The 12,529-nt window shown below is 38.0% G+C and overlaps 1 protein-coding gene across 7 annotated transcripts in view; it reads right to left on the bottom strand.

Annotated features, from left to right (window-relative positions):
* The window catches only part of FAM13B (family with sequence similarity 13 member B), a 45,806-nt gene that overhangs the window by 18,981 nt on the left and 14,296 nt on the right, over positions 1–12,529 (bottom strand). For all 7 annotated transcript variants that reach the window (XM_064672142.1, XM_064672140.1, XM_064672139.1 and 4 more), the window contains exons 5-10: positions 11,547–11,724; positions 10,828–10,972; positions 8,548–8,705; positions 2,753–2,794; positions 1,701–1,856; positions 40–175 (exon numbers count right to left, since the gene is read on the bottom strand). In XM_064672142.1, coding sequence (XP_064528212.1) covers positions 40–175; positions 1,701–1,856; positions 2,753–2,794; positions 8,548–8,705; positions 10,828–10,972; positions 11,547–11,724 — 815 coding nt within the window. The remainder of the gene's footprint in view (positions 1–39; positions 176–1,700; positions 1,857–2,752; positions 2,795–8,547; positions 8,706–10,827; positions 10,973–11,546; positions 11,725–12,529) is intronic.

Raw genomic sequence — 12,529 nt, 5'->3', positions numbered from 1 at the left:
TCAACTCATGGTTTGATATACAGGAGACTGTTCTCTCACCTGAATGCTTTCTTCTTCCCCAGTTACAGTATCATGTTTCATAGCTTCACTGCCTAAATCAGTGCAAACCAATACTTCAGAGCAGTCTCCTGTGTTCTCACTGCTACCAGTGTCATTATCTTCAATAACATCATTCCTAAAGATAAGAACAGAAAGACTTTAGGGACCTTTAATTCCACCCTTGAAAGGAAAAGAAAAAAAAAAAACAAACCCCACACTTTTTTTTGTGGTTTTCTTTTTTGAATAGAATTATTCTGACCAAAGATACTGGTAGTATCTACTATTCAAATCACCTGTAGGTGAATTTAATTATTTATTTAGTTTACATATACTTGTTTTCTACATCAGGAGGTGATAGACATATTAAAATGCATTTATTTGATTCTTGTATTAAGAGCCAGGCATACAACGAAATTAACATTTTAACAATTTTTCCTTAACTCCAGCCATCAGTTTAAGTTAGTTCTAAGAAACCTTTCCTGGCTCACTGCTTTCTGTAGTTCTTCATGTAACTGTGTATTTGCCTTGTGCACAGTTTGCTGCCTTAGAGAACCCAGACAACCACTGTGAAGAAAGATATCAGGTATCCTGTCTTACAGTTAATCCACAGTGGAAGATGATCAGAAGCATTTGGAATAGTCCCTGTGCCAGAGGAGGATACTGGTTTCAAATCAGCAGTGGTGGCACTTGGAGCCTCTGTCTCTGAAATCAGCCAACCTTTAAAGAGCTTACACTGTGACTGAAGGAATTCAGCTCCTCCAGGTCTTCCAGGCAATTACTCACTTGTAAATGACTTCAAAGGCATTGCATCTCTAAAACTCAGGTTTAATTGATCATTATTAATGATTATTACTTTTATGATTGACTGCTAACTTTATTCTGACCTCTTGTCACAAATAGGACTTTAAAACCAGTAAAGATTGAACAACTTACAAAACAGCATTTGAGTCTGTGAACACTGAATGTATTTCAGGCTCTGTTCATGTATTCCAGGCTCTGAGCAACCAAGGAATTTGGTTGTTGGAGGTATTGGAGTCTTAACAACACGTTTTTGGAGTCTGGGTATTAATCATGACTACTTATTTTTAATAAAGCACCAAAGTGTACCAGCTTCTCAATGCTGCCATGGCAATCACTACACTCAGAACATGGCACGAGTTACAACAAAAATAAAAGCTGATCAAATGAGGCTGAAACACTGTGCAAATAAGACTCACAGTGCTCATTCTATCCATTTTTGGCTGTTTCATTGACACTGGCAGCCAGAGCAGTAAAATATCTATGTCGACATGAAAAGACAGGGTAAAGAAACTGAAACAGCATCTCCAATAACTTCAATATGGTAAAATTTTGTCATGAGTCAAATCAGCGAGATAAGAATGAAAGCACTTGGGTAAATTTAAGTTCTTGTGCCACTCACTCAGAATTCAGCAGTAAAGCAGATACATTTCATAGCATTTTAACCGCAAAATAAATGTAAAATATTTGCTTCAAGAGCTGTTGATTACTGGCAACAGATGGAAGTTGATTTGTTTTAAAATCAAGTCAATACCAAAAGTTGTAACTTTTGGGTTGAGGTGGGGGATTTGGGCAGGTTTTTTTTTGGAAGAGTTAAGATACACAATCCTACAGAATTCATTGCAGACAGAACAAAGTCTTACTGGTTGTTAGATCCTTCCTCATCCCCACTGGGATTTTTTTCTTCATTGTTACAGCCCAGTCTGTGTTGCTGGATATGTTTCAGATCGTTATCTAAGCTGCTCTGCAGGTCGAAAAGATGCTGTTCCACAGCTGCTCTGATTGTTCTTTCTAAAATGCTAAAGAGAAAAAAAAAGACAGAAAATTCCTATTAAGAGCTCTCCTTTTGCATTGATCAACTATGCAGAAAGGCAGAGAGAAACTTTACACAACCGAAATATTTGATGACAAGCACTTCAAGGCAAAAAGAGACTAACTTTTCCAAAAAGGCAGTGGAAATTACTACACTGGTTTTTGTTTCATAAGATTTACATAAAGTATTATGAAGTCTATCAATAGTGTTTTAAGAGTAATCAACACATTATAATGACTATTTTTTAATAAGCATGCAAAAAACCCTTATAAAAGCTTAATATAATAACGTGTCAGTAAAATCCTGTGGCAAGCACCTGATGAAGGACACAGAATATATCCAAAGATTCACCAAGAAAAGAACAGCATTCTTTAAAAACAGACTGTTCTGTTGAGTGCTTCTTAGCCAGCTCATCCCAAATACACAGGGGCCCATAGAAAATCTTCCTGTAAAAATCTTAAACTATTTAATCCCACTTTAACTCTGAAATTGTGCTTTTATTTCCCCCTTGCATTTGCACACAAAATTCCACTGAACTGTGCTCAGTATCAATAACCAGAAGTGGTGCTAAAAATACAATGTGAATGCTATGATAATTTTAAAGTCAAACGTTTATGATGTATCTAAGTATAAAACCAAAGTATTTTGGACTCTGGATCCTACCATACTGTGCTCTCATGTTCCTGCAGTCAACAACACTGACAGACATCAGGTTTTTCCCACATTAGTGTTAAATGCCATAAGTGAAATACTTCACACTAGAATATATTAATTCATTACTATAATCACCAAACCTACTGCATTTTTTTGAAAGAATGTAGGGATGTAGGGATGTTCTAGTAACAGCATCATTCAAATATTTTATATTTTCATTATACTTACTCTGCAGAGGCTGGCAAGATACTTATGGGAGAGATATGAGCACTGCAATAAAGAAGAAATAAGTTAACATAATGCAAAAACTTATCACACTAAATAAAAGTCTTGGAAGTTAACAGAAAGCAACTTAGAGAATACTTAAAGATTGCATGTGATGCAGCTAATAAAAGTAGAATAAATATGTAAAGAACACCCTGATTTGCAGTCCCTTTATTATTTAAATGAAGAAATCTTAAGGAGCACCATCACAAGACAGAAAGTTGTAGAAGCAGCAATGCAGATTTCTGTCTCTCAAGAGCCAATACTTGGTATACTGTGAAGCTACAGGCTCTCAGATGTGTGGCCTTTCCCATGGGAAACACTAATCACTTTGTAGTCAAACATTTTCCTGACATCTCGCTTAAGAATGCACATTTTAACTTTGCTGCCTAAAGCAAATTCCAAATGACTCTGCTTTCCTCCACAGGTTCTTCCCTGCCTGTCAGACTGTTGCATAATTTGATTCTGCAACATTCAACAGATCTACAACACTCTCTGAGCACAGCTACAACATTTCAGGGGCAAGTACCTTCCAGAGGTTTAGGGACAGGGGCTAGACATCTGGAAAACATCTGGAAATCTCCCAGCACAAGCCACTTCAGCCCAGAATCCTAAAGTCCTCTGGGGGGGGTTGGAAGGGTGGAAATCAGCACAACTAACACAAGTAAGTTAATTCATGTGTATGTGGTCCCTCTAGAATATTCCATTAACATGATCGAAGTTCTCATTAGAAACAGAATATTTAAAACTTTAGACAAAGTGACAGTAAATATGGTAAGAATAAAATAAAAGATGAAAAATCTACTATAAAAAGCAGTGAGTTGCAACATATATACCTCACTCAGAAAGAAGTAAATACCAACTGCAGTTTAACTCAGAGGTGGGGAGGTAAACAAATGCTTTTTTTTTTCCTATTACAGGCAACTAAGCCCTAAAAGCTGAAAAATGAGATTTTAGTCTACTCCTTACTGTGCAACAACACTGTTGCCAGACAGAATTGATTTTAAATATTATTTTCATGAATGCATAAGGCAAACCCCAAAATACAAGGCAATTTGCCACTCCCCTGGAAAACTGAACAGGCACTACCACTGCAAGGTAGTTTTGATGTGAGCCTGACTTGCACTAAAAAATGTAGACAGTCTCTCTGTTTACCTAAGAAGAGTTTTAATACAGCAAAGAACATCTTGGTTAGACCTTACCAGGTTTATTACTAGTTCCACCACCAGAAAGGGAGACCACCTCAAGCAGACTTTCTATTTTTTTTGTTCCTCCAAGTAGATGAAACACAAGCAATAAAGGATTTTCATTTAAACAGAAGCTGATAAGGAAAGTGGCTAAGGTATTTATTTAAAAATAACTACACTAGTTTGCCTTAGACACCTTAAACCCACCACGGCACAACTGAACAAGCAGGTGCTCACAGAGGCTTTTAATTTCTTTTCTTTCCTTTTTTTTTTTAATGGAAACTTGCTGGTGAATCAAATTCTTTCTATGATTTGTGTGTGTGTTTGCCTGGGTGAAAAATGAAAGCTGATCTATTCCAGAGGCACCGACAGAATGGGCAGCACTCAACTACCATTTCAAAATGGACACAGCTTTGGGAAATTAAAACACCTGAAAGAGAAGCCAGATCTTGTAGCCAGTGATTTCAAAGCTGCTGGACTGAACAACTGAGGGGGAACACATTGGCATTTTTCTTTCCAACAAAAAAGAAAATTAGTAAGGTAATTTACAGCTTTATATATTTACATTTCACTGGTATTTCGGTGCACAGAAGTTCAGCATAGTCCTACTACTTGGGCAAAGTAAATTTTCTGATAAACACATTTTGTTTTGACAATATTTGAAATAAAAAAATGAAGATATGAAGTTGTAAGTTCAGCTTCATGAACAAGGTAAGAGAGAAGGAGCATGACCAAGAATCTCAGCAAAAGAACAGTAATATTCCAAAACACAACAAATATAATTTTACGCATCCCTCTCAATAAGTTCTACTAAAGTTGCATTATAAAAAGTATGTTTACATTCTAAAGGTACTAATACATAATTGTGCACATTGAAATCCACTTACTATTAAAATAGTCACTCCTAGGATATAGTGGGAGAAAAAAAGAGGCAATCAGAGCACAAAACACTGCAACACTCTAATTGCAAAAGAGAGCAAGAAAAACTCAAGTCAAGGGCACAAGTACAAACACTATTTATAGGAAACTGATGACCTGAAATCCTTTTATTTTACCACCTGAGACAATGAGGAACTGTGTCAAGATCAGGGAGAATCAAACTCATCTCCAAAGAATCCAGATGACTTCAGACATGGTTCACAACAAAATTTTCCATCTCAGTGTGTAACCTTCAGCCCCCAGCACAGGACGGCTCTCCAGTGCTTTTATTCAACACCTTCAGGTGCATGAGAGGGACTCAGCAAAAGCTGGGCATAAATCAGCAGTATTGCAAAGCCTGGAGAATCCTCTTACTACATAAAGAATATCTTACATCTTCAACTAATCACCTTAGCAATTAAGCCCTTTCTGAAAAAAATGTGTAAATCTTGGCTAAAAAGCCAATTCCAACTCCTGAGCCCACGTTCCACAGTTCAGGGATACTTTTTAAAAGCTGTGATTTACACTGCCAGGCACAGCCTGAACGCAGCATGACACAGCAAGACACACAAAGGTAAACATCTTTGTTTCATAATGTTAACCCACTCCTAAGAACCCCTTCTGCACTGCCTCCCTACCCACAAAAGGTCCCGGTAAAAACATACCTTAAGTAGAAGAATATATTAACCAGAGATAAAACATGTCCAAGTTATCCTTAGTAATTTCCTGACTGTACACAGATTCTTCTATCTCATTAAAACAACCAGTTCTGACATATTATGAAATGAAATAATCTCCAAAACACATTTAACCTCCCACAGTTTCAAAGTTAAAAGTCTTAACTACGAATCACATCAAAACGACATCGTCCTTTCAGAGATTTACCTGTGCAGGAGAACTTTACAGGCCATTCTGATTATCTTTGCTATCCCAAACGAGCACTTCATGTAAAAATGCCTCATCTGGAAGCCAGCAAAGCGAGCTGTTGGCTGCTGGCTGTGCATGGTGCTCGCTGGGCTCCGGGGGCTGGCACTTCTGGAGTGCTGCACTAAACCCTGCAGTCTAAATAGAAATCGACTGCAACATGAGGTCACTCCTGACAATAAGCTGCCCAATCAACACTTGAAAGCTTTCCTAACATGTTGTTTACAGATTTTCCAGGGTGGAAGTAGGAACAAAAAAACGGCACTACACAAAAATAGTAATATATTTTGCAGCAATTCGGGCAGGTGTTATATTTGGTCAGCTTTGCCATGCATTTTGTCTCGCTTGGTTAATATTATCACCTCTCCCTGATTAGAGCTGATTAAATCACAAAAGGGTTAACAAAAATATCACAGAAGCAGTGAGGATGTTGCCCCTCTCACTGCATTTCATAGAAACAAAGTAAACTGTTTATACAACTCACATGTCATATCTTGTATTTTTACACATATAGTTCTGAAAAGCCCCAACACAAAGGGTTTTTATATTAGACTTCTGACTGACAGTATTTGAGATGAACTGCACGAGTACAGCAAATACTGCTTGGCAAGGCACAGTGATGAAAAATTTGGAATAATGACAGAGAAGGAGCCTGAAGCAGTTATTTCAACAGCACATCTTAAAATTCATCTGCAATGCTGACTCGGTGATTCTTTTCTCTAGAAGTCAGGACATCAAAACCAAAAAGAGCCGTGGGGAAAAGGCTCCTAGTAAAGGAGAACAGTTTCCTTTCCATGCACAATTCCAACCTGTGTGCAACAAATGCTCCCTGGCTGGGGAACGGGCTCCAAGATCACTCAACAGGTTTATTTGAAATACCATTTGCAAGCAGCCTCTAAATCAAACTGCATTAATGATTATCCACGTTCCCACCAGATCTCAAAGTCAAATTAACACCAGGCAGTGCAGGAAGGTCACAGGTTTCAGAAAGTACAAACAGAATGAGTACAGAAAAAAGGTAGTGAGCAAAATCATAAGCAAGTTATAGTCCAAATAACCAGGAGGAAGGTCAGGTGCCCCATTGTATGAATCAAGATAACCAATATTTAAAATGCAGAACATGAAAGCTCAGCAATCTTTTCCTTCTCTCCACAGAGAGACCGAAATATGCAGATATCTGGTTCCCAAAATCTAACAGTAAAAATGCAACAAAACTCCAAGACAGGGAACTGAAAGAATCATGTTTGAGATTTGCTTCTCCTTCTCTTTTATATAAAAGCTGCCACAGGCCCTACCTCGAGACAGAGATAAATAATCCCAATAAACCTGCATTAACATTCGCCTTTTTAATTATTATTTTTTTTACATCAAGAAACTAAGTCCAAAAGAATGCCATTAAATATGTACATAAAAGCCTTTAGGTTTGGGGTAATATTCACAGTATTTATAGTGGTTAAAAATCCAAGAAAGCATACTTTCTCATTCACTCTAATTTTTTTAATGTTTCCTGCAGTTGATCTGGTTTTACAGTCAAAATTCTCCTTCTTCTACAGGATTCCTCCTTATCCTTTCCCACAAATTATGCAAAATGCCAACCATAATTAATGCCTATTCATTTTTAATTAACCTTAAACATCAAGTAAAAATGTTTTTCTCTTCAGGCTATCCAATTTAAACTCTTAAACATGTTGAGTTTGTCACTACTGCTGTGTTTACACATTCCAGAAGTAACCTAATACCTGTGAACAGGTAAACTGCAACCTTTTTTTTTTTTAACTCAAACTAAAATTAAACAGTTTTATTGCTGACCAAGATAATTAACTATTAAAATACAGTTTAAATTACAAAACAGAGTTATGTTTCTCTCATTATTTCATATTTTACAACTTCTTGCCATGACGTAGAAGGAAGTGTGCTGCCAGCAGCTGAACAGATTTCAACCCAAAATCTACATTCTTGAAATGACTCATTCCTAGGCAGTAGCTTAATTGTGATTTTCCCTTCATTTCTGCTGCTTTTAGTCACACTTTTATTATAAATTCCTCCTCACCCCTCCCTACAAGTTCTTCCATGCAATGCCCATACCAAACACATGCTGTAGAGGGGAAGAGGTAAAATTCACCATCTGTAAATGTAAACTCTAAGTACAAGTAAAGCTGACTTAAAAATAAAATCTTGTGCATTACAAGCAAGTGCAAATAAGCTCTCAAAAGGAAGTATTTTATGTTTATGCATCTCCTTTACGAGGATTGCTCTTAAAAGCTGACTCCCACTCCAACATTCCTGCCTGTATCACACTTTCCAACTTCCAAACCTGCCCACAGCTCTCCACCAGCACATGACAAGAAACAGTCCCAGGATTTCCCACCAAAAGGGAGAGGTGGAAAGATGGTACAGGATGGGTTTGTATCTACCATATGCAGACTCTTTATTTCTGCTACAAAATTTACTGTTTAAATACCACTTAACAGTTTCACTAAAATATGCCCTTTCTACCTTTCTCTGCATAAATCACCATATTTAATCCAATCTGAGTCCTACAGGCATTCCTCTGCTGAATTTGGGAACAGTTATTTTAACCCGTATTTTACTATTATAGGAACTGCACCTATTTCTAAAGCTTCAGTGTGTAGACACTACTTATGTCAAAATCCTGACAGCTTCTCTCTTTGACAGAATAAACTATAATCCCAGATTTTAAATCCAAACTCCAAGGCAGGACTGAGTTACCTTGTTGATGCTGTAACACTCCTGGAATCCGAGAGACTCCCTGTCACATCTAGATGCACCACAGCTGGCCTTTCAACAGGTTTCTCTGTGCCATCTTCTGGAAGTTCTTCAGACTGCTCAAGCTTTACATCTTCCTCTTCTTCCAAGAGATCATTGATCTAAAAAAGATTTAATCAGAGTTAATGGATTGAAAAATTCCTTTTAAGAGGTCCAGGGAATTAAAAGAGCATGAGAAGTATGAAAGTAATGTACGTGTAAAAGCAGAACACTTTTCAATTTTAGAAAAAAAACAGGCACACTGGACTTGCTTTTATGTAAAACCAGAAATTCCACATCATTAAAAAGCTACTTTTGAAACACTGGACAAAAACTGAAAAGCAAGCACCACCTCCAATGCCACAAATGAACACAAGCAGATTCAAGAAACAACCCAATCCCAACCACACTGAAGTCACGAACCACAGAACCTTTCTTCTTCTTTGTATAAAACAGATAATTCTCCTCTATTCCACAGGAAGCCTTATTCATGTATCAGAAGCCTTTCCAAACCCTTCTAGGGGAGGCAATACAGAGGCCTACGAATCCGAACTTTAAAGCACTGAATGATCCAAACTTTAAAGCACTAAATGAACACTTACAAAGTTTCTGTGAAGCCTCTTGTCTATTTTTGTTTCTTTGTTTCCAAACACAGATGTTTTTACTGAAGCAGCAATATATAACCAATTTAAAAAGTAAAAGAATATATCCAAGTGGTAACTCTAGATAGCCACCTTCATTTTTTTTAAAAAGCAACTATGTCTAAACTATGAAAAGATAAACAGAATAAAGTGATGCTGTTTGACTCCAGAGGCCCCTCTGTGATTGATTATTGATCTTCCAAAGGTACAAACCCAAAAATTAAAGTAGCAGCCTTAAGAAAATGTGCTTTATAGTATCTGCCACATGAGTAGGCAGTACTTTTTAAAACAAAAGTACTAAATTAAGAAAAACTAAAACTTTAGAAGTTGAAGACTACAAAGAAGGCAGAGAGGAGGTATTTGTTTATTTTTAAAAGGGGTGTAATGTGTTGCATGGCACTGCATTCTGGGCACAAAACATATTTATCCCTGGTTTTCCTCTGTAATTGCAAGAGGATGTGCCAGTGAAGCAGAGGCAAGCCCACCCACACACTGGGGGCAGCTGCCGGGGGGGGCTGTGCCCGGCAGGGACAGCGGCCCTTCTGTCCCCTCGACACAAGTGCACTGTTGACATCTGGTGGAGACACCGCGAAATTAAAGGGACACCCCACCAGCTGAGGGGAAAAACCAAACCAAACCACACACCAAACACACTGCTGTGCTCGGGAAACCCTTTTGCTGAAGCACATCATGAGGCACAGCCAAGTCAGTAATTTCAGAGCATGAGAGCACAGACCAAGCCCAGCCACAGGGCAGTTACCCTGACCCAGGGACAGCCCCAGCCTGCGGCTGCAGGAGCCTCAGCCCAGCTCTGTCCCACAGCTCCCTGCAGGCAGCAGGGCTGGGGCAGGTCCCAGTGCCAGACATGGTCCTGCACTGAGCTCAGAGAACCCTGCAGAGCTGCAGCTTGGCTGAGGAGCATCCACAGCAGAGCTGCTCAATCCCAGCTCGCCGCCCACGCCTGGCACACCAGACCAAGGGCTACTGCAGGAAAGAGCAAGCAACCAGCTGCCCTCCTACCTGCCTTACCTGTCCTGCTGAATAGGGGAGGGATTCATAAGATAGGCTTCATTCATTATTTCTTGTTACCTTCCCCAGCAACTGCTTGTTATTTATTCTTTCTCCTCTTTACAAAAAATACATCATTTTGAAGTCTTAGAATCAGAAACAAAGCCTTTGGATTAGGAAAATACCACTGAGAACATCATCGGTGTGAGACCCTGCATGTTCCTGTAAGACACACCCAGAAATACTGCTGACCAAGACAACAACAGCTTGGTTCTTCATTTGGTTCAAAAGCAGTTCATTCCCCAAAAGGTACTTAGAAAGCTCTACTGTTTAGACAGCATGACAATGTCTGTGTTGGACAGATCACTGTTGGTTTAGTTCCTGTGGATTTTTCTACATGGCACAGCTACACTTATTACAAAAGCAACAATTTCAGAAGCATTAAGAAAATTAAGAAAATGCCAGGTTTGGTCAGTTTGCAAGAAACTACCAGAAGGCAGGCTAAAGAAATTATACTTCAATATATGTTTCATAATCATAAATGTGTATAACAGATAGTTAAGTGATAACATATTGCTGTTCAAAATATGCTTACCTGCTCAGTTATTGAGCTTAAATCATTTGTAGATGAAAAATCTTCCTCTTCATTTTCAAAAAATTCATAGTAGTTCTCCAGAAGTCCCGCCATTATTCTGCTAACTATTTCTTGTTCTTTCAGATCCTCCACATCTGTGTAAATGCTAAAGATTTAAACACTGTTTTAGTTTAAAAATCGAAATCCAACTGTTTCCCAAAGAACTCCTGTTAATGACTCCCATGACTAAGGGCTACATTTCACACCATTATCTCATATCCATTCTGAACCCACAGAACTTCAAGCATGCCTTCACACTGCTCGCATTACAAACCTTTATATTATTTTATATTTTAAAATTATGAAGTAGCAACTATTTAGTGCATTAAATTTTTATGAGGAATATTTAAAATTCAAGTGTTTTCCTGCAGAGAGGAAACACCAGGATAAGCTGTACTTTTAACTGCCTTCTCCCAGAATTGTTTTCTTGCTACAAACAGTAATCTTACACACTATCACTAAAATATTTGAACCTCAGAATAAATAAGTAATGCAACAATCAAATCAGTGATTTCTAATGCCACAACTCACAGATGAGTTGCTGTTTAAATCCCATCAAAAACTGCAAAACCATCCTGTGGACTTGCTACTGTCGCTCATGGACTAGGAATGACTTTAAACTACAGATATGCCCTCAAATTCACCTAGAAACACTTAATGAACTTTTATAATTAACTTACTGAAAAACATCCGGACCAAAGACTGCAGCTAAAGAACTTGCTGACCAAATTTCTTCATGATGAGATGCTACATTAGCTAAAAATTTACACAGAAACTTTAACAAACTGTAATTAACAGGTGGAAGCTGCTGCAAGAGGAACCTCAGCTTTCTTCCAAATTCATCTTCATTATTATAATCTGAAAAAGAAATAAAAATATTTTAACCAAAAATAAGATATCTGCTTTTTCATATTTGATACTGATCAGACTTTTTCTGACAATTTCTTACTTCTGAAGTACAACTAACATGGTCAAACCACAGCCCAAAATGTCAGAATTGGCTTGAATTTGTTCAGTACTTTCCACCATAGTCTCCTCTGCAAGTCCAATCTGCAGTTGTCAGCACATTTTCCCCAATTAACACTCACTCAGGTTTCTGATTTCATAGGATAAACTCCTCTATATGTTTTTGTTTTACCAGTGTTATGTAACAGTTGCTTTGCAGACCAGCTCCAGAGACAGGGAGCTACCTTCCATCTAGTTAAATTCTCCTATCAGACAAGCTACTTTGACACTTTACCTTTATAAGCATCCCATCCTCACCACTCTACTTGCTTCTATAATACTTCACTGATAAATCCAAGCTATCTCAATGCAATCATCTTCACACATGCTTAGACTGAAGCTTGTTGATTCAATTTCAGATCTGAAAAAGGGTCACCATAAAAACCTCTTCGTTCTCACCCCACTTAACTATACCCTTCATCAAAATGTCTCCCCACAAATCTCATTTGTTGCATCATCAGCCTTACAGGCAACAAGGTTCAAAGAGTTTACAGGTGTTTGTACCTAGCTGAGAAATCCCATATATAGGAAATGTCAGGAAAGCAAAACAGGAGAAAAATTGATACAAAGAGGCCCCCCCTTCTTTCTCAGACACTTGAAAACTCTTCTGAGATCAGTTAGAAAGGGAAAAGTATTTTTTAAGGTTATGAGGCACCAC

This window comes from Pseudopipra pipra, chromosome 15 (genome assembly GCF_036250125.1).
Source record: "Pseudopipra pipra isolate bDixPip1 chromosome 15, bDixPip1.hap1, whole genome shotgun sequence".
Classification (NCBI taxonomy): domain Eukaryota; kingdom Metazoa; phylum Chordata; class Aves; order Passeriformes; family Pipridae; genus Pseudopipra; species Pseudopipra pipra.
Note: the sequence above shows the minus strand (reverse complement) of the source record. Positions and strands in the feature narration are given on the sequence as shown.